Source organism: Hakea prostrata, chromosome 1, assembly GCF_041222555.1.
Source record: "Hakea prostrata isolate BN-2017 chromosome 1, UWA_Hpros_2, whole genome shotgun sequence".
NCBI lineage: Eukaryota > Viridiplantae > Streptophyta > Magnoliopsida > Proteales > Proteaceae > Hakea > Hakea prostrata.
The window spans coordinates 74,807,863-74,828,169 of NC_142600.1; the positions used below are offsets into that span (position 1 = coordinate 74,807,863).

The following is a 20,307-nucleotide window of genomic DNA, read 5'->3' on the forward strand; positions in this document are numbered from 1 at the left end:
TTAAATATACTTAACGATGATTAACAATGTTAGTTAATTTGGTTAGGGGACACACGTAATATATTATCCTAAAGGGACCCAACATTAGGTTGTGATCCACCGGACCCACACATTAAAAAAAAAACACAGAAGCCAGAAGGAGAAAGGCTTCTTATTAGAAGATGTTCCTGCAACTCTCTCGCTCTCTCATTGTAAGAAGACCGAGCAAGAAGCAAACTCTAGAGAGAGAGAGAGAAAGAGAAAGAGATGGGGATAAGGGTGGGAGCGTTGCCATTCACGGTCGTATCGCATGTGTTGGCCATTGCAGCGGCGTTTATGGTGTTGGTATGGTGCATCCAATTCAGAGGTGGTCTTGCCTTTGAAGCCACCAACAAGTCTCTCATCTTCAATGTATTCTTCTTCTTCTTCTTCTTCAATTCAACTGGGTTAATTTGCTGCTCTTTTCAGGCTTTTTGACAAACAAATTCACTAGTATTTATTTTCTGAACTTGTTAGAAACTTGTATTTATCGTATTTTTTGCAGGTTCACCCAGTGCTGATGTTAATTGGGTTCATAATTCTAGGTGGTGAAGGTAAATAATATATCATTTCTTTGCAAATTAATTCAGATTGAATAACTGTGTTTCATAGTGATTTATTTTTCTTTTCGAAAAAATGCAGCCATAATCAGTTACAAAGCTATTCCCTTGTCGAAGGAAGTGAAGAAGGTGATCCATCTCATCTTGCACTTCACAGCTCTGATCCTTGGCATTGTTGGAATCTATGCTGCATTCAAATTTCACAATGAAAGCTCCATTGCCAATCTCTACAGCTTGCACTCCTGGTTAGGGATTGGAGTTATCAGTCTTTATGGCATTCAGGTAATTAAACTACAATCATTCATGAATCATGCCGGCCAAATCTTCATATATTTCTTTTTTATTAATTGAAATCAAATATTGAATTTTAAAATTGACAAATTAATTGGATCTTTCTAACTCAAATTTGAATTTTGGTTGATAATTGATAACTCCGCAGGTTTTTCTTTTTTAAAAAAATTTTAGAAATATTTTTGATTGTTCTTTGAAGTAAAAACATTTTTTTAGTGATTGATAAAATTTGATTTTGGAAGTGAAAACATTATTAGCAGGGTTTTAATAGAGTTTTTATTTTTAAAATGTCAAAATCAATACTCTTTTCTAAACTCTTTTACTTAAACTTAGCTGACACCCAACTTCTGCTTCGAGAAACAATTGCATTAACCTGATTCTTGAAGTTGTGATTTTCATAAATTTGAATTTATGTTTCAAAAATCATAAAAAATAAAACAGTCTTGTCAAATGGTCCTTTTGAATCCGATTTAAGGATTAATTTCAAAATTGAACTAAATAACTATATTGATTTAAAATTGTTCAGTGTTTTAATTTTAGAGGGGTATTAGTGTATTACCATATTGGTTAAGGTTTGTCCCAAGAAACGAATCTCGCTGGGATTCGCCGATTTCCTGGCCAACCGCGGTTATCACGGCCGATATTTACCTAGGCTTAAAGCCAAGTACGATTCATCTTCCATCACCTCGTTTTCTCTTCAATAGCATTGCCGTTGCTACTACTTCTCTTCTGTTTCTTTCTCTTTCTCCCTTTCTTTATTTTTTCTTCTTCTTCTCCTTCAACAATCCGGTGAGTTGATTTTCCAGGGACATGAAAACAATTTCGTTTCGCCCTTGGTTTCAATTCACTAGGGGTGAAATCACGGAAATTCGGTGATATTTCGCCGAATTTTGGCTATATGTTCTTCCATGGTTTGTCCCTTAATTTTTTAATTAACTCATTCAAATTTAAACGTATGTTTTAGTTTAGGAAAATTAATTTAAGAAATTTTCGTTTGCCTTTTCTCTAATGAAAGGTTTTGTTACTTCAAAGTATATTCTTTTTGTTCAACTACTTTAAAATATAATACTAATAAAACCCTTACCAAAAAAAAAAAAAAAAAAAACATATTTATGAACGAAATTGTATAAATTGAATTAAAATCGTACAGGACCAATTTTATAGAACTAAATTGGAATCGTAATTGAATCGAAACTGAGTGGATTCAGATTTGATTCAGTTGTAGAACCGACTTAATTCTTGAATCAAATTTGAGTTGCACTATGATCATTGCTTGGAACCAAATCTTGCATGGAACTTTAACATGAAAATGGTGAAATTGAAATGCTTTGCATGCAGTGGATATTTGGGTTCCTGATGTTCTTTTACCCTAGTGGAGTTGCGGAAGTTAGAGCTCAATCTCTTCCATGGCACGTTCTCTTTGGGTTGTTCGTGTATATATTAGCCATTGCCACTGCAATTCTGGGTTTTCTAGAGAAGCTCACCTTTCTTGAGAACGGTGGGCTTGCCAAGTATGGAACTGAGGCTTTCCTCGTCAACTTCACTGCCATCGTTACTGTTTTCTTTGGAGGCTTCGTTGTGTTATCTGCTGTTTCTCCAGCCCGTCGTGTAGAAGATGAATTTAGCTATTCAGCTCTCTCGTAGAATCTTTCTGGGTTTGTGTTTTGTATATTCATTCAAGATTTGAAAGTTCCCAAAGTGCCATGCATGGCACAAATACTTTGAGACAGAATATAAATGGTGACAATACCATTCCTTGGATTATTTGTTGGGTCCCCTGTACGTCTTTCATTCCATGGTTTGTAAAACTGGGTCAGATTGGTGGCTTAACATTAAATTGCTTGGTAACTTAGAAGAATTTATACTATCAGAGGTTTGCTTAGTAGTCAATGACTAATGCCTCTTATTGAAGAAATCATGGATTCAATTTTAGTTGGGATCCTCTACCTATATAGAGTAGAAATTTTTCAATCTACATGGTTAAACACGTGTTTAATTTCAAAGTAAAATCTTTTCTTCTAAAGGTGATAAGTAGTAATTAAGTTTTATATTTGTTAATTTGTTAAAATAAAAATAAAAAACAAATAATTTAGTTTTGAGATTGAGCGTCCAGTGATGGATCACTCCTCAGGGTATAAATAAAAACGATTTTTGTCTTCCCCCTGCATTTTTGTCTCGCCCCCATGAAAAAATACGCCTTTTTGGAAACTACAAGAACATGGTATGGATCGCGATCGGCCCCCCCCCACCCGTGCCGTTTTTTTGGCTTTGGTCTCAATTTGCTCCACCGTAGTGCATGTATACCTGTCAAATCTCTAGGCAAATAAACAAATTTATATTAACTAATTAGGGTGACATTTGAGATTTTATGTAAGTGTAATTTGTGGTTGTAACAATGTAGAGAGTGCTCCCTGTCACGAGAGATGATTCATACTCACATCAAGCAGTAGCTACAAAATTAAATCGTGGATTCACATTCTTCTCAGGCCAAATTCATTCTAATTTAATTTGTAACGGCCCCACGTTGGTTTTGGAATCGATTCTTCCTTGTCTGTCCTCTACTGTATCTGAAAATAAATATAACTAAAAATTTTGTTTGATCCGTTGAAGACAGTTGAAACGTCGTCTCGAATAACTTTGATTCCTCCTCCTCCTTTTAATAAAGTAATTATTACAAGTTCTCCAACTACCATCTAAAAGCATTATGATTCCTTGCAATCAGAAGCTCATTAGATATCTTGCTGCACAGATTCATTTTCCTGTAAATGAACGAGCAAGCGTGAGAGACGCTGCAGGGAGCTGAGATGGCGGCAGGGCTCAATGTGATTCCACTCACCATGGTAGCGCATATGCTGGGTACAGCAGCGGCTGTTATGGTGTTAATTTGGTGCTTCCATTTCAGAGGTGGTCTTGCCTTCAAAGCCACCGACAAGCTTCTCATCTTCAATGTAATGTTCTCCATCTGGGTTTTCTTCTTCTTCTTCTTCTTCTTCTTCTTCTTCAACTGGGTTTACATGCTAACAGTACTGTTACTTTGCAGATTCATCCAGTGCTGACGTTCATTGGAGTTGTAGTTCTAGGTGGTGAAGGTGATGAAATCGTTTTATTTTAAGTACCCAAATCCCTGAAACTCTGTGTTTTAGTAAATCTTTGACAAATTAAGCATAATTAGTATTGATCATTGATGCAGCCATAATCTGTCACAAATCTTTTCTTCCCTTCTCGAAGAAAGTGAAGAAACTGATCCATGTCACCTTGCACTCCTTCGCCCTTATCCTTGGCATTGTAGGCATCTACGCTGCATTCAAATTTCACCATGAGAGCTTCATTCCCAATCTCTTCAGCTTGCATTCTTGGATTGGGATCGGAGTCATCTGTCTCTATGCTATTCAGGTAAGAAGAAAACACAATCACTAGTCACTACCCCCACTTCTAATTCATTTTAACTCAGCCCATAGACATAAATCTGGGCTGGATGGAGGCCCATTCTAGCCCATTGTTTTGGGCTCTGGCCCAAGTCTGAAATCACTGAATTGTGAGTAATAATGTTCAGTTTTATTTTAGTTAATTTATTGAAGAAAAAGAAGATATTGTTTTGATATTAGACACTTGTCAAGAATCCAATCATATGGGTTCAAAATTTTATTGTACACGTAGGTATAGAAGATTGAGATTCTAATTTTCCTAGGTTTGCTTTGCAGTGGATATATGGGCTGTTGGTGTTCTTATTCCCTGGTGGATCAGCCGGAGTTAGAGCTCAATCACTTCCAAAACACGTGATTTTTGGGTTGTTATTTTATATATTGGCTGTTGTGACGACTCTACTGGGCTTTCTGGAGAAGCTTACATTCCTTGAGAACACTGGAGTTACACAATACGGGCATGAGGCATTCCTTGTCAACTTCACAGCCATCCTTACTATTTTATTTGGAATCTCCATAGCCTTAATTGTTGTTTCTCCACCACAAACAGTTGCAGTTGCAGAGGAACCAAACAAATCAGACATTGAATTTGTCGGGTTAAAGGGATAATAAACACTTATTGATTAATAGTTTTTTATTTGTTAATTATTATGGTAGTTTTTCTTCATTTCTTCCTCAATTCATTGGTGCATTAAATATTTTTTTTATTAATTGGTGGAGTGAATAATTGGTAGTACCCTAATGGATATTTCGGCAAGGTTTAAACTATTGATAATATAAATTAGAAACTTTTAAGAGGTATATTGTTCTGTATCAAATATTGCATTATAGTAACTATTTAGACACCGTGTGAAAAGTCATAAAGTATAAAAAATATATATTATGGTATGTTATGATATTGCTTAAGGGTATTGAGGAGCAAAATGATGTCTACTTGTAAAAAAATAAATTTTCTTGTTTGGTAGAGAAAAGAAGAAAGAGTTCAATTAATGTGAATGAAATGTACAAATCTTAAGATTCCTTGAATTTGAGAGGGAAAGTGATCACCATTTGGTTGTGGTTATTGCTTTTAGTCTTTATTAATTCTTTCTTAAGTTATCATAATCAATGCACACATTAACACGCAACTGACAATAAAATGACATCTAAGTGTGTTCTTGAACCACACAACTCTTTAAAGTCATCAATTTATATATTTTCTTTCAAAGTTACTGATATTCTTTATATATTCTCTCTATCCCTTTATGAACCAATTAATGAGTGAATTCATCCCACAGACATTTAAGATAAACTAGCTCCAATGTATCAAATTAATTCATGATTAATGGATTAAATTGAATTTATTAAATTAATCCTAGAGATTGAGATATAAATTGCAAACCTAAAGAAAAGAAAAGAAAACCAGACCAATAGTCGAGGTCGAAATCTATTGATCTCAACTGTCCGTCTCGCTTTCAATTACATGCGAGACAAACGGTCGAGATCGAAATCCGTTGGCAACACATGTTGCAACATTCAGGTCTTGCCCGTTTTATTGAGGATTTCAACTCTGACAAAGCTAAAACCAGACCCAATTTTATAGCCAAATCTTCAACAACCTCGGTCAGTCGCCGAGTTGTGAATTTCGATTACTAATGCCACATGTGAATTCCAGTTTCGGGAAATACTAAAAAGAATGAGGCTCGACTTCAATACTGTGCTGCAAACGATTAAGATCCAGCGAGATTTAGATCTTGACCGTTTATTTTCAAAAAATGATCTCGACCATTTATTTTGAAAAAGTGTAAAAACACATTTTTTGAAAATATTGATCTCCATCGCTGTAGGTGTTGTTCATTAATTACGTGGCACCAGCAAAATGAAAAGAATCGTGTTTCCGACACAAGGAAAAAAGGTAAGAGAAAGAGTCCACAAAGTCAAAAATGTATCACCTGCAACTGCGGAAAAATAAAACACAGAACCTGCGGATTTACGTTTACGACCAACGAGGTAGCAACAGCTTTGACCGTTATTTCCGTTAAAGATGAGGGACACGCCAGTAATTAAAATTTTAATGTACCTCCCTGTCTCTCTCTCCTCTTCTCTTTAAATTGAACAAACCCTGAAACTGTTGGACAGCTCTGGTTCTGTCTGCTTCTGCTTCACTCTTCTCTACCTATTTCTTTTTCTTGTTGTTTGGCTCTTCAGCTCCAATTTCTCTCTGTTTCGTTTTGGTTTTAGAGAATATGGGAGAAGGAGAGCCGAAAACGGAAGCAACCCTAGAAGCACCTTCCACTCCACCGGTTGTCGAAGTTCCCAAAGAAGTTGCTGAGGAAGAAACAGTGAATATTTATCCACCATCATCGGAAGAGAGAGAGAAGGTCGATGACCCAAATGATTCTAAGGTTCTTGCAGTGGTTGAAAGTAAGTTCCCTTGTCTTCGATCCATTTTTTATGCTTCGGTTCTGAATGGGTTGCGTTGGTATTGTGTTAACTATTTAAATTTCTTGATGAACAGTGGTTCCAGAATTGACAGAAGAGAAAATTTCTGGTGGCTCCGATGACAGAGGTACTTTGTTGAATTCCAATACCGAATATTGTCAATGGAGATCTAACCAAGATCATTACCACTTGTTTATTTTATATGTTTTTGTCAGATGTTGCTCTTGCTCGGCTTGAAACAGAGAAGACATTAGCTCTGATTAGAGCATGGGAAGACAGTGAAAAGACAAAAGCACAGAACAAGTAAAACCCATTTGGATTTTAAATTCTCAACTTCGTTTAAATGGTTTTTCTGTTTGAAATTCTGTCGAGCTTGCTTCCTATCTACTTCTGTTAACAGGGCTCTGAAAAAGCTGTATGCCATTGAATCATGGGAAAATAGCAAGAAAGCAGCTTTGGAAGCTAAGCTGAAAAAGATTGAGGTAAACAAATTTCCATTTCTTGAATTGTAAATACACAAGTTGTAGTATTAAATGTGTTATGAATCTGGATTCTCTGACAGGTCGATGTAGCTCAATGCTTGTGGGTGAATTTGAATTGATTTCATATTTGATTCCTAATTGGGAATTTTATTTTATCTTTTAAAACATCTCATCTTTTAGCTTAAAAAAAAATTGAGTGTTATGAATCATTCCGATTGAGTTGATATTACCTTGACAAAGAACTTGGGGCATACAGGAGCAACTGGAGAAGAAGAAGGCAGAGTATGTGGAGAAAATGAAAAACGAGGTGGCTTTTCTCCACAAGGAAGCAGAAGAAAAGCGGGCAATGATCGAAGCCAAACGTGGAGAAGAGACTCTCAAAGCAGAAGAGACAGCTGAAAAGTATCGAGCATCTGGGACTACGCCAAAGACATTCATTCGATGTTTTAGGATTTGAAATTCTAGGGTTTCATAAACAACTAGGAAATTTTATTTTGTAAATAATGAAATTTTCATCGTTTTGTGTTCGTTTGCCATTTTATTTGTTATATTTGCATTTGGGGGAGGTCTAATAATTTCTTTCTTGCATTTCTATTTTTGTAAATACTTTGTCCATGTGATGGGTTTCTATATTTGAAAACATTTCTATTTGGATGAAAAAGTAAATACATCAAATAACCCAAAAGAGAGAGGGGGGCATTAAGAGGGTTGCAGTCGAGAGACAAAATAGAGGAGTTTAGACCATGGCTAACAACAATATACTTGTTCCTTACAGGATTTTCAAGAATTAAGGGAGAATAAAAGCTATCTAAAGACCATCTTTGAAGGGAGTCCGGATCTGCGACCACGACGGGGGAGCACTCCCCGATGCTTCCTGACCACAAAAACCTGTGGGGCCCACGGTGAAAAACACTTTTTGGAAGAAAAAAAAAACTTTTTTACCAGTGGGACCCACTGGTTTTTAGTGGTCAGGAAGTCATAGGGGAGCACTCTGTGCTCCCTCGGGGAGATGATCCGGATTCCTCTAAAGGTTATGCTCAAGCCATCAATGAAGGATGCAAGGCCAAATGACAAGCTTGGGAATGGTGTTGGCAATTAAGGATGTGCCAAATGAGGACAATGTTCAAGCACACTTGTGGTCAAGGGGCAAGGCTGTTTGTGGCAGAACCATATGGATCGAGGACACACCAAAAGCCAAACAGGTCTAGTAAGGGCACAAGAGAAGTAGGTATGGTGGATGATTTCATGATTAAAATTGCAAAGGGTGTGTGGATATGGTGGATGGAGGAGGAGTGGGTGGGAAGACTGGAGATCAGAGCTATCCAAACTATAAAGGAGTGTCTCGGAATTGTGAACCTTAAACCAGACAAGCTTGGACTAAGGGACCGCTGGGGATGCTAGTCCAAGAGGGGACTAAAAGGAATGCATCAGGTTAGGGTTGATAGAGTTGATAAGATCCATACTTCTTAGTGGATAAGTCTTGGGTTTGACAAAGCTCCATCTGAGGATATAATCGAGGTGCGCGCAAGTTGGCCGGGACGAACCTGAGACACAAAAAAAAAAAAAAAAAAAAAAAAACAGGAAAATTGAAACTTAATTTGTTTTATATTTTTCGTCTCAGTTTAACATTTTATTTTTTCAATTAAGAAATTGTTTGGTTTGACTGTTGTACTTCTCATTCTATCTATCTATATTTAAGGAGAAAAAAGAGGGAAAATTCAAATAAACGCTAAGAGGAAACACTCAAACACCAGCGGTTCCGGCGGAGAGAAAAACATCTGTATTTTTTCTTTTCGGGATTCTTGTTACATTTCTTTTTAAAGCCCTAGCAGGGTTGTTGTAGTTTCGTCGTCGTCGATCTTATTCTGGTTTTCTAGGGTTTTAGTGTACTTGAACTTGTAAGTTTACCTCTAAGCTTCGAGGATTTTGCCGGGAAAAAATGGTGTCTCCGGGAACGAAAAGATTGTTCGTAGAACAGCTGAAGGAAGCTGGAGACAGACTTGTTCATCCTCCTTCTGATGTCAATGAACTCCTCTCTGTTCTTGACGTATTTGAGTTTTGCCTATTATGGATAAGCCACCCGCCATCAAAATCAATTGAAAAAGCACTTGAACCCATGAAGAAGGCACTGATTGCTGAAGATCTTATGAGGCATTCAGATATTGATGTCAAAGTTGCAGTTGCAGCTTGCATTAGTGAGATCACAAGAATATCAGCACCAGAAATTCCGTATGATGATGAACAAATGAAAAAGGTATTTCGGTTGATTGTTGATGCATTTGAGGGATTATCTGATATTTCTAGTCGTTCTTATTCTAAGAGAGTCTCAATTCTTGAATACATGGAAAAGGTTCCATCATGTGCTGTTTTGCTGAATCTTAAATGTGATGCCATGATTCTTGAGATGTTCCAACATTTCTTGAAATCCATAACGGATTATCACCCGAACCATGTCTTCTCTGCCATGGAGACAATTATGACCCGTGTGTTAAAGGAAAGTGATCATGTATCTGTTGAGCTTCTTTCCCTCCTCTTAGATACTGTCGTGAAGAAAGATAAGTATGCTATGCCAAGAAAACTTGCCAAGAAAGTAATTAGAAACTGTGCTACTAAGCTCATACCGGATATAATTCAGTATCAGAAAGTTTTTGCTGCTAAATGCAATGGAACCAATGCAAATGCATCAGTTGAACATCCCGTAAATGAGAGCAAATCTTTGGAGAAGGCAGGTGCAGATAGAATACCCCAGAAGGCCAATAAAGTCTCATTGAAAGCTAATGGTTCTGGATCGTTGGTTCTTAATTCTTCCCAGTCAGTGGTGACCAATGATGATTCTCAAACTGGAAATGGTGATTCTTTAACACGTCCAAGTTCCCCCCAAAAGAAGCCCCCATGCACCGATCATAATACTGATGAAGCCAAAACTACAGATACAGCAGAGAAGATCGAACCTGATAATTTGGAATCCAAGAAGGTATTCATACCAGAAACAGAACCAGGTCAAGCTATCAAGAAAACAAGGGGTAGGTGACTTATTTCTTTGATTATCTCCACAGAAAGTTCAATAGGACATATTGTTCTATAGTGTATAGAGATCTTCCGTTATACTTTTTCCTGTTTGTTCAGATTCTTTCACTAATCTCTTAATTGCTGTAAATATTTAATTGCCTTGTAATAGGATACTTGATGTAGATCATAAGCCTGTATACAACTGCAGAAACAGTTCACAAAATCAGCCTAGCAAGGCTGTGAGATGTGACTACTATGGGAGGCAGCCTAGTCCAATGATGTTTGAAATTTTGTTGGTTCAATGGAGTATCACATAAGGTGGCCCTGCTCTGAATAGAAGCATTAATCGGGGAAAAAAGAAAAGAAAAAAAAAGAAGACAAAACTAACATGTCACAACCAACATATTCCTTATCTTATCTGGGAACACTTTCTAAATCTTGCTGGCTCATCAAGTAGACAGAGATTCTATCTTTGATTCGGTGACTGTTTAGTTTCTATTTTCAGCTTTAGAAAGTGTATTTTAATTCAATTAGGTATCTCCAACTTTCAGTTTTGGTGAGGTAATACTGCATGAGAAAATTGTCCCCTCGCACTCTACTTGTGTCGCTGGGGTCACCCTATTTTTAGGTAGCTCTTACTTTCAGTTTGTTTTTTTTGGGTAGATCTTACTTTCAGTTTGTTACTATTTTAGAAATTCTATTTTAGTTGGTTAGGTTTTATTTAGTAGTTCCTATTTTCTTCAATTTTTATCTTGGAAAGCTCTGGCCAAACTATAGATTGGCTGTTTTCTTTATAATAAAAAAATTAGAATTGAAGAAATTCATTGCGTCCTAGTACCCTCAGTTTTGGAGTAAAATCCATGCTTTACTTCTGTTTATTCCCAATTCACCATATCTGGAAACTGAGTTTATAGGGTTTTCAAATCCATTTGATTGACTGACATTGATATAAACAGTTTAATAGAAGTATTTTAGACAGTTTGGATGATCTGTGAATCCTCACTCATTTCATGCAGTTATTCATAATGCAACAAACATTAAGCTGTGAGTGCTGATTAGAAAAGATAAAATAATTAAAAGTTCTAGGCACTCTTACCTGACATTTGAACCATTCGCATTCTTAGGCAACACAATTGAAGGTTAATATGTTTGTGCATCAAATTCAAACAGATTTCCCCTTTCAATGAATCATATCATTTACAACTCTTCCTCTTCTTTTTTTCCTTTTTTCTTTCTTTGTCAGATATTTGTCTCAGTCAATCTAAATGGATCATGATAATTTAATTCCTACTATCTTGCTCCAATTCTTCATGATCTGTTGTGAATCAGGAAATTCTTTAGGATGATACCGTTATTGTCTAATCATTTGATATTTCTCCATGACAGATGTCCAGAATTCGCCGGAGAGAAGTTTTGACAGCTCCGATAACAGAGGTACTTGTTGAATTAGCACTACTGCCTGCTAAGAGTGGATATACAATCAAGACCATATACCAACTTGTTCCTTTTATGTGTTCATTAGAATTAGTTGCTGCTCTTGAATGGGATGAAACTGTGCACGGATTTGCTTTGATTGAACCATGTGAACGAAGAGAAAAGACAAAAGCAGCATACAAGTAAGACAATTTGAGCTTCTCCTAGTGAATTTCTTCATCTGAGTTAGCACATCTATTTGATGAGGTTGCTTTGACTTCTAATACTGAATTTCACCCTTGTGTTATGATTGCTGATTCTGTCATGGGAGTGTTATTAAGTAGAAAGTCCTTACAATGGAGCCAAGACAATAGCAATATACAACTGGTCCTCATGCTTTATTTATAGACATTTTCAGCTACATTGCAACGCCCTGGCAAATCTATTCTAAACAACTTCAATATTTTAGACCTGGAGTCTTCATTTGTTTGTCTGAAAACTGGCAGTGATGCCCTTAATCTTCTTTACTGATTTGCTACAAATTCCATATTTTGATGTTTAACCATCTAAGGTAGCAAAGCGTTGATCACTTATGATGATTTTATTTATTTAATATGCTCAAGTTTTACCTATTAACTGATTTAACTTACTTGATGTTGGGAATAAAGAGAATTGATTTAGAAATCAGGTTTTAAAATTTGAACTTTTTAAAAATTGTATTTCTGCTTCTTCTTTTTTAGCATTTTGAAATTCTGTTGAGCTTGCTACAAATCTACTTCTGTTAACAGGGTTGATAAAAAGCTGTATGCCGTTGAATCATGGGAGAATAGCAAGAAAGAAGCTTTGGAAGCTGAGATGAAAAAGATTGAGGTAAACAAATTTCCATCTCTTGAGTTTCATGAAATGAATGAGAAGACCACCTTATATGCCTATCATGCTTGTACAAACATGCTATGAAACCTATATGCTATCAATGGTCTCCACCTAGACACTGGGTTTGAGTCTGAAACAGTCATTCAGCAAAAGCATTGGTTAGGCTGAGTACATTATGACCCTTCCCTGACCCCACAGTGGTGGGAACCTTGCACAGCTTAGAATTTGGATTTATTCAACATGTAAGCATGGGTCTACCCCAATCCATTGAGCTACTCCTGGACCCAGTTTTGAATTCTTTTCTTTTTGAATCTGATTGTGCTTAAGTTTGCCTCACAAATCAGTTGAGGAGATGATTCCCTTTGATTAGCTATTCAACCTACAGGTTTTCCTACAAGTAATTGTGCAATGCTTTCGTTCGTTAATGGTCCTTAAATTTCAGAAACTGCTTTTTTTTTTTCATTTCAATCATACAAAAGAACTTTTCTCAAATTTCAAATAATACATATAGAATGCTGTAGTATTTAAGGTGTTATAAATCATTCCGATTGAGTTCATATTGCCTTGACAAATTAAGACTTTGGGGCATGCAGGAACGACCAGGAAGGGAGAAGGCAGAGTATGTGGAGAAAATGAAAAACGAAGTGGCTCTAATCCACAAGGATGCAGAAGAAAAGAAGGCAATGATCAAAGCTAAGTGTGGAGAAGAGATTCTCGAACTAATTTGTATGCTGTTTGCATTTGTTGGAGGTCTACTGATTGGTTATTGGATTCTTGAAAACGTAGGGAAAAATTGAATTTGGTGAATAATTGTTTAGAGCAGAAGTTCCACCAACTTCTCTCACAGACCTGATTTGCTCCCTTTTGTGACTATCTCAAAGACCTGATTTACATTTCAATTTAATATGGTGGCTTTTAATTCTGAAATTGTTTGATTTGATTTGATTTGATTTGATTTGATTTTGGTACCTCATTTCATAATTAATTGTGCAGAGGAATGAAGCCTCCCACAAACAACTTGTGCTTCTCTTTCACTTGTTGTAGTCGAAAACCACACTACTAAAAATGTTAAATAAGTCGTTCTGTTCGAAAACATCCATGAAGGATAGTTTCTGGTGGAAGAAAATGTTCAATTCCCACCACCACGATAACAAGTAAAGAATTGTTTGAGAGGGTAAATTCAAATAATGCCTAAACCATGAGTTGTCCTAACATTGGTTTGACAGGATTGGACAAATCAGTTGTAGTTTTCCGAGTATGGATCATCTCAGTGGTAGTTTCCAAAGATGCATTTTAATGGTATCATGTTTCTAAGTATGATTGCATAGGTTTTAGAATGCAGCTTGTGGCCAATTTGGGCTATATACTACTATACATGGTTAGTAAAAACTCAAGAAGTCATGGAGGGTTGCAGTTGTCAACTTGTCATCAAGTAAGGTGCTGGGACATAATAATAAATCAAGAGCAAATAACAATTTAATAATTAAGTAAAATGATATACCATCGGGATCCTGAACTCAGTAAGACAACAAATCTCATATACATGTTAACATCATATAATGGTAAATAACAAGAACAAGAAAGAAAAATGATATGCATAAGTATTGATGCATCTAGTAGCTAATCATGCAAGCCTCTAATATGGTAGACATGCTTTAAGTTATAATACTAGCCCTCCTCTGGGTAAGTCTCGTCACTCGATTCCTCACGGATTGGTTACCGTTGTTGGGATCCCGGATAAAGGGTGCAATCCTCGTCAATTAACCATGGCTGAGGTTTAGGTCCATACTCTCTCACCACGACCATTGGCATGAGTATTGGCGCATGTTAGGGATTCTAATATAATCAAGGTCCTACAATAACATACTACATATGGTCCAGATACTTCTCCTATGACACCAACCAACTCGGTTCATTATCCTTCTCTACCTAAGAATGAGAATTCTCATGGACTAGCTACCTCTGTTGGACTTCATCTTCTAACCTTATGGTCATCCACATATTGTTGGGGCAGATGCTCTCATGTCCCCTCACAACTCCCCAGCCGCTTATTGGACACTCATGAGCCCAACCCTAACATATGCAACCCTACCAATGCATAATTAACAATGGACCATTGAGTCTCTGCACGGATTGGATACCGCTATAGGATGAAACAAAGTCACGTCACTGTTGTCATAGGTCACTCGGCTTTAATACCCCTTCCGAAAGGGTAGTAGCATATATGGGTACCTAACCATTCAATCTAAATTTTCTAGGTATGTAATCCAACAACCATAATAGTGCTAGGAGCATCAGAGCACAATGTCCCATACCATAGTCTTTGATATCCTAAGCTAAGGATACCCTCAATCACAGTTGCAACAACTCATCATTTAATATCACATAATAAGTCCTTCACTATCACATAGTAAATTGAATACTTCTAATCATCATTCATATCATATCATAATCAAGAAATCATTTAACACTACTATAACAACATGTTTTAAGGCTACTTATACATTCAATGTTATAAGCAATTTACCACAATACATGTTATCTCATATATAAGGAATTGTAACCTTACCTGTCAAAGTGAAAAAGCTACTGAAAGTATAATTAAACTTAGCAAGTAGTAAGTCTAGTAAACCTCATAGATCACCTAAATTAGGGTTAAAAAGATTCATTAAAATTAGAAGTCAAAGTAGAGCAAAGATCAAGTTGACATGGCCACTGTGACCCAGCCGGTCGATCATGGCGATGACCTGACTGACCACCCCCTTCTCAGGCAGAATCTCAAGTCCAGAATTCCAACTTTTGATCACCCATCCTCGATCTAATTTTGGGATGATCCAAATCCGTATTTTGTCCTTAATATTCCAGAGAGTTCTTATCATTCTAGAAATATAGAAGAGGAATATTTAGAATCCACTTTATCTTATCCAACTAAACCAACCCTTGATTTGGATATAGAAATCCCTCTTCGGGTGTGAACTACTCGCGATCATCGATGGAAAGATTCTAACCACCTCAACTCACTATCTATAGAATCATAGAGGGAAGAGGAACACTTAAATACCAAAGAGAGCATGCAGGATGAGTGTGTGAATAACTAACCTCCAGAAGATTCGAAAAACTGAATGAGATTCAAACCTTCGATTCAAGCGTTCTTCACCACCAAACACGTGTACTCTGCCTCCTACCGTCCACAGTAGCCTTCATGAATAAAATAATACAAAATTAAGTCGTGGATAGCTATTTATAGAGAGTTGGGGCAAAACAAGGTTTAAAACCTGCAAATAGACCTGACCGGTCGCTTGAGGTGGTTGGTTGGGTCAATCAACTGCCTTAAGCAATCGCCCCTAGTACTTTTCAGTACTTGGGTACTTTGCTCAACTGGTTGATCCTCGACACCAATCTAACTTAAACCAACACGTGGGGGTCTTTACCTTGATTTCAGAAATCTTCAAACTCGACTTGCCTTAGGCTAGAGATCCACTTTCCTAGTCCATCAGGGTTCTCATTGGATCTCCTTCGGGAACCCAGTATGGCAGGTTCTTCATTGGTAGAATCCAGGTCCATGGCTCAGGTTATGGATCACGGGCTTCAATTTGGATATACCACAACTTCTTCCAGTTGGAATTTCGGGTACTCGGACTTGCAATATGGATCTCGGGTTAGAATTACAGGGATTGTTATTGTTACATCCACCCAGCCAATACCCCATTTGGAATACCCGGGATGTGATCCACAGTCCAAGGATCAATGATCTGAGGTCCATGCCTCCCACATACACGGTAACACAATCATGAACAGTAATAATCAATGGTAAAAACAGCTAATACTATGTATCATGAATAAGATAAGATTAACTAAATCAGAGTGCGGAATATAGATAATAATAAAGTGTGATCAAAATCATAAAGGGTGAGAAGGTGTGGTAGCCACCCTCTCAGAGCAGCGGAAAAGAAGTAAATCAAGTTAGTTACATATCCAAGTGTCACCAGAATAATTTCAAAGACAAGTTAATTACAATATCCAAGGTTCCACAAATACACCAGGGGAATGGGGCACTATGCTAGGGTTTCTTCTATACTAATGGTAGTCTCCTCAACCGTACGGATGAAGTAAACCCAACGTTGCTGCTCCCGCACAACTGTGGGGCTAACCCTGGTGCGGATAGTAATCCTCCTCGGCTCCAATATACGGATCCTCACCGACGCCACTACCCGGAGGGTAGTATGTGGAATCATAGTCCGCCTCATAGGAGGTGCCATCGTAATCTTCGGTACCTGGAATGTAATCTAAAACATTTGCACAAAAAGGAATGAGTTCGAAGAACTCGCAAGAGGAAGTTATTCCATAATTAGAAATCATACACATTAGAACATATAATAATGCAATGTGATATGGAACATATGATGCGAGATATGAGCCTAACTCTATGAATGCTTGGTCTCTAGGGTAGACGTGCTTTAAGTCATAGCACCGTACTTCTCTGGGTCATCAGTCACTCTCCCATTTCCATATCTTGGGAATGCCCGGGGAAGATCGGTAAAGTCATCAAAAAGCCATGGTAAGGGGATCGGTCACCACTCTCTCACATCACCATTTGGTCAAGTACTGGCGCATGTCACAGTAAAGCCTAGCCCAATGCAAGTCATCTATTCAGTCGGTCAAGTCAGATTCAGATACGTCCATTCCTCGCCCCTAGCAATCCTTTCCGGTATCCTTCACACTAGAGTCAGCGAAATCCCGGATTTCGGACTCATCAACCCTATTGGTCATCCACATATAGTAAACGGGAAGCTCTCACGTCCTCTCACGGATTGGTTATCGGTCTTGAGCGCCCGTGAGCCCAAGTCTATCTATATGCAACTCTACCAATAAATGGCCTCTTCCAGGTATCCGTAGCATGGTTTATGTCCCCTACCGGATTGGCTACCGGCCTAGAGCGCCCATCCAACCATACACTACCACGGGTTGTTCGGTCTCAATGCCCTTCCGATTCGGGTCTGACACGACAAGGATGAACCTAGCCACACAACTAGACAATCCTATGTATGTCATCCAATAACTCGGGAAAGTGTCGATAGGCACCATCGGAGAACATCCCATACTATTCCCTCCGATGCCCAAAGATAGAAGTGTCAGTAGGACACCCCCAAATCCCAAGTCATACGTAAGCAATCACACATCCAATCTCATCATTTCTCATGCATCCAATGCATATTCATAATAGTAATCAAATCATGATATTGAAACGAATCATTATAAACATAAGCAAATCAAAATGATAAAGTAACACAACAAAAGTATAAAGATTTAAATGCTACTGTTCTAACACATATGTAACAGTCTCATAATGATTGAAAGGAAATTTAGGGATTTCATTCTTTAAATAAAGCACGATTGAATATTTGATGACTTATATGTTTATGGATATAACCATCCTTACCTTGGATGAGTTGATGATGAATTGAGAATACCAAGAATAGTCCAATAGAATTGTTAAGGCCCTAAACAAACATCAATAATAAGTTAGAAAAGAAGTCGGGAAGATCGGATGTCATTTGGGTCAAAACTGACCAAGGTTGCTGTCAGCAACAACTTTGGTCGATGGTCTTGGTCGATGGTATCGACCAAAAGGATCAACCAAAATTGTCCTCGGGGCAGAATAGTGGATTTTGGGGATTTTGGTCCGAAATGAGTCTTCCGGTGTTCGGATCAATCTGAAACTTGGAGGCATACTTAACAACAGTAGTAGGACACTATAAATCAAGGAATTAACCCAATCCAATGGTCTAATTAAAAAGCCCCAATTTGAGCTATCAAGTTCAAGTGATAAACATCATGGCATGAGTTGGAATTGATTGCATTGATGAGGAATAGCATGCAATAGCTAGAGGAACTAATAGAAATTCGATTGGAATCATATGGCAATGTTAAACATGAACATAATACACTCTATAGCTCAGTTTGATATCAAAGGGTATGATGTTAATAGGTAAATCATGGAATACATACGCTAGGCATGAGATATAAGCATAGCATCAATGAATGGCCAAGGGAATCATGGATTGAGCATGAGTAGGCACTTGGAGTGGTGGTTGCAAGGTTGCAGCACCATTCCAAATGTCTCATCAGCAAGATGACAATAGAAAAGAGTAGAAAATGGTAGGGTAGAGAGTGGAATGAGGAGTCATACCTTAGTGTGGAAGATGAAGACAAGAATCAATGATAAACTAAGTGTCTTTGATGAGATACCCTTCACACTAACCAAGGAGCTGCTTTGGGAAGCTCTCCCCATGTTCCCAAGTGAGAAAAATGATTGCAAAAGGCTCAAGGCTTGAGGTCATATTAAATAGAAAAGGAATATTCCATGGAATCATTAACTTGGCAGACTGGGATATTTTGGTCGATGGTATCGACCAAAAGGATCGACCAAAATATTTTCAGCAGAAAACTCAGGTTTAGAACATCAACTTCAAGTAGGGATTTGAAAGGCTATACAAGGTCAAATTGAGTGAGGTTTTCTTCCACAATTCAATCAAGAAGTCTAGTTTCGGGGAATACCTTCGGATTGTGCACAGGAGGTCATTTGGTACATCAACCATATTAATCTTCTCCGATGCGCAGACTTTCCTTAAACACTGACAATGAATTTAAGCAAGGGGTATCATTGTCAATGTCCATGGGCTCGGTCTCCGAATCATGATCATCAATCAGAATGGTCCATAAATCTCTTCTTCCACCGCTTCGGGTCCTCGGACCTGAATACAACAGTGGATCCGGGTCAGGGTCAAGGTTAGAATAGGGCTGGATATTACAGTTATACAATTCCTTAGGGTATCTACAAGAGGCTTTAAGATGGAGAGCTAAAATCCAAGAAGAAATATCCTTCCAGATGGCTTTCCAAATATGTCTGGAAGTTTAAATTTAGAAATCCATCTGCGGAGGTTCCTCTCATGCCAAATGCAGAAGGTGCAAGAGCTAAAGATCAGCTTCTCAATCATGTCTGCTATGGAAGAGCCATTGAATGAATAAAGGAGACAACGAGCTTCAACATCTAGGGGGCGAGGCCATCTAGGTCGGTGCCAAACTGAAGCCAAAGCAAGATGTCAAATATGCTCTGAAAAGGAGCAGGCAGGGAAAAGATGGGAGAGGTCTTCAACAAGAGAGGGGCAGAAGCTGCACTGAAGGAGAAGAAGAAAGGAGTGGGTATGGACTTAGTTGGAGAATTTCCTCTAAGAAGTGAAAGCTTGCCTAGGGATATGGCTAGAGAACCATATCAGTTTGGCCTAAGCGACATGGTTGGATGGGGATTCAATATGGTTCTAGGCAGAAGTGGTGGAGAAGAGCCTATTAGAGGAAGGGACCCAATTGGTCCTATCTCTACTAGGGTGGGGAAGGGGAAGTCGAGGAAGGTTTGACCAAATTTGAACAACACCCCAAGAGATAAAGAGGGAGAGGGGGGCATCTTTGGGAATCCTAGAGGAGTGAAGAACTCTGGCACTAATCACCTGGGAGAGGACACTAGCAGGGTGTGATGAGCACATTTATGTGTGAAATCTTAGGGCATAAAGCATGCATTTTACACACTTAGAGTGGAGCTACCTTGGGTTTTATGTTGTTTTTGGAGATTTTAGGACTTTTCAAGATTTAAGCAAATATTTGGAGTTTTGAGTATGAATCATGAAATTTTACACGTCAAGAGGTCCATTCAAATGCGAAAATGTGAAAATGGGCCTGATCTGGAGCATGATGGGCTAAAGATGTGATTATGGGCCAACTCCGAAATTTTTAAGAGATAAACAAGGCAAATTTGATCTACGG

The 20,307-nt window shown here is 37.9% G+C and overlaps 4 protein-coding genes across 4 annotated transcripts; all 4 read left to right on the forward strand.

The window, feature by feature from the left end:
• Positions 1–231: 231 nt before the first annotated feature.
• LOC149030056 (putative ascorbate-specific transmembrane electron transporter 1) lies at positions 232–2,823 on the forward strand. The gene is made up of 4 exons (XM_089142381.1): positions 232–390; positions 524–572; positions 661–860; positions 2,208–2,823. Exons 1-4 carry the CDS (start codon positions 247–249, stop codon positions 2,511–2,513), a joined length of 699 nt encoding a protein of 232 aa, XP_088998507.1. The 5' UTR covers positions 232–246; the 3' UTR covers positions 2,514–2,823.
• Positions 2,824–3,579: 756 nt separating this feature from the next.
• Positions 3,580–5,106, forward strand: LOC149030057 (putative ascorbate-specific transmembrane electron transporter 1). Its single transcript, XM_089142379.1, has 4 exons — positions 3,580–3,817; positions 3,910–3,958; positions 4,060–4,262; positions 4,571–5,106. The coding sequence occupies exons 1-4, from the start codon at positions 3,674–3,676 to the stop codon at positions 4,898–4,900; spliced, it is 726 nt and encodes a 241-aa protein (XP_088998505.1). The 5' UTR covers positions 3,580–3,673; the 3' UTR covers positions 4,901–5,106.
• A 1,330-nt stretch (positions 5,107–6,436) lies between these two features.
• LOC149030058 (remorin-like) lies at positions 6,437–7,834 on the forward strand. Its single transcript, XM_089142380.1, has 5 exons — positions 6,437–6,694; positions 6,789–6,839; positions 6,928–7,015; positions 7,113–7,194; positions 7,451–7,834. The coding sequence occupies exons 1-5, from the start codon at positions 6,517–6,519 to the stop codon at positions 7,649–7,651; spliced, it is 600 nt and encodes a 199-aa protein (XP_088998506.1). The 5' UTR covers positions 6,437–6,516; the 3' UTR covers positions 7,652–7,834.
• Positions 7,835–8,969: 1,135 nt separating this feature from the next.
• Positions 8,970–13,388, forward strand: LOC149030059 (uncharacterized). Its single transcript, XM_089142378.1, has 5 exons — positions 8,970–10,217; positions 11,590–11,637; positions 11,726–11,819; positions 12,405–12,486; positions 13,083–13,388. The coding sequence occupies exons 1-5, from the start codon at positions 9,134–9,136 to the stop codon at positions 13,284–13,286; spliced, it is 1,512 nt and encodes a 503-aa protein (XP_088998504.1). The 5' UTR covers positions 8,970–9,133; the 3' UTR covers positions 13,287–13,388.
• Positions 13,389–20,307: the final 6,919 nt, after the last annotated feature.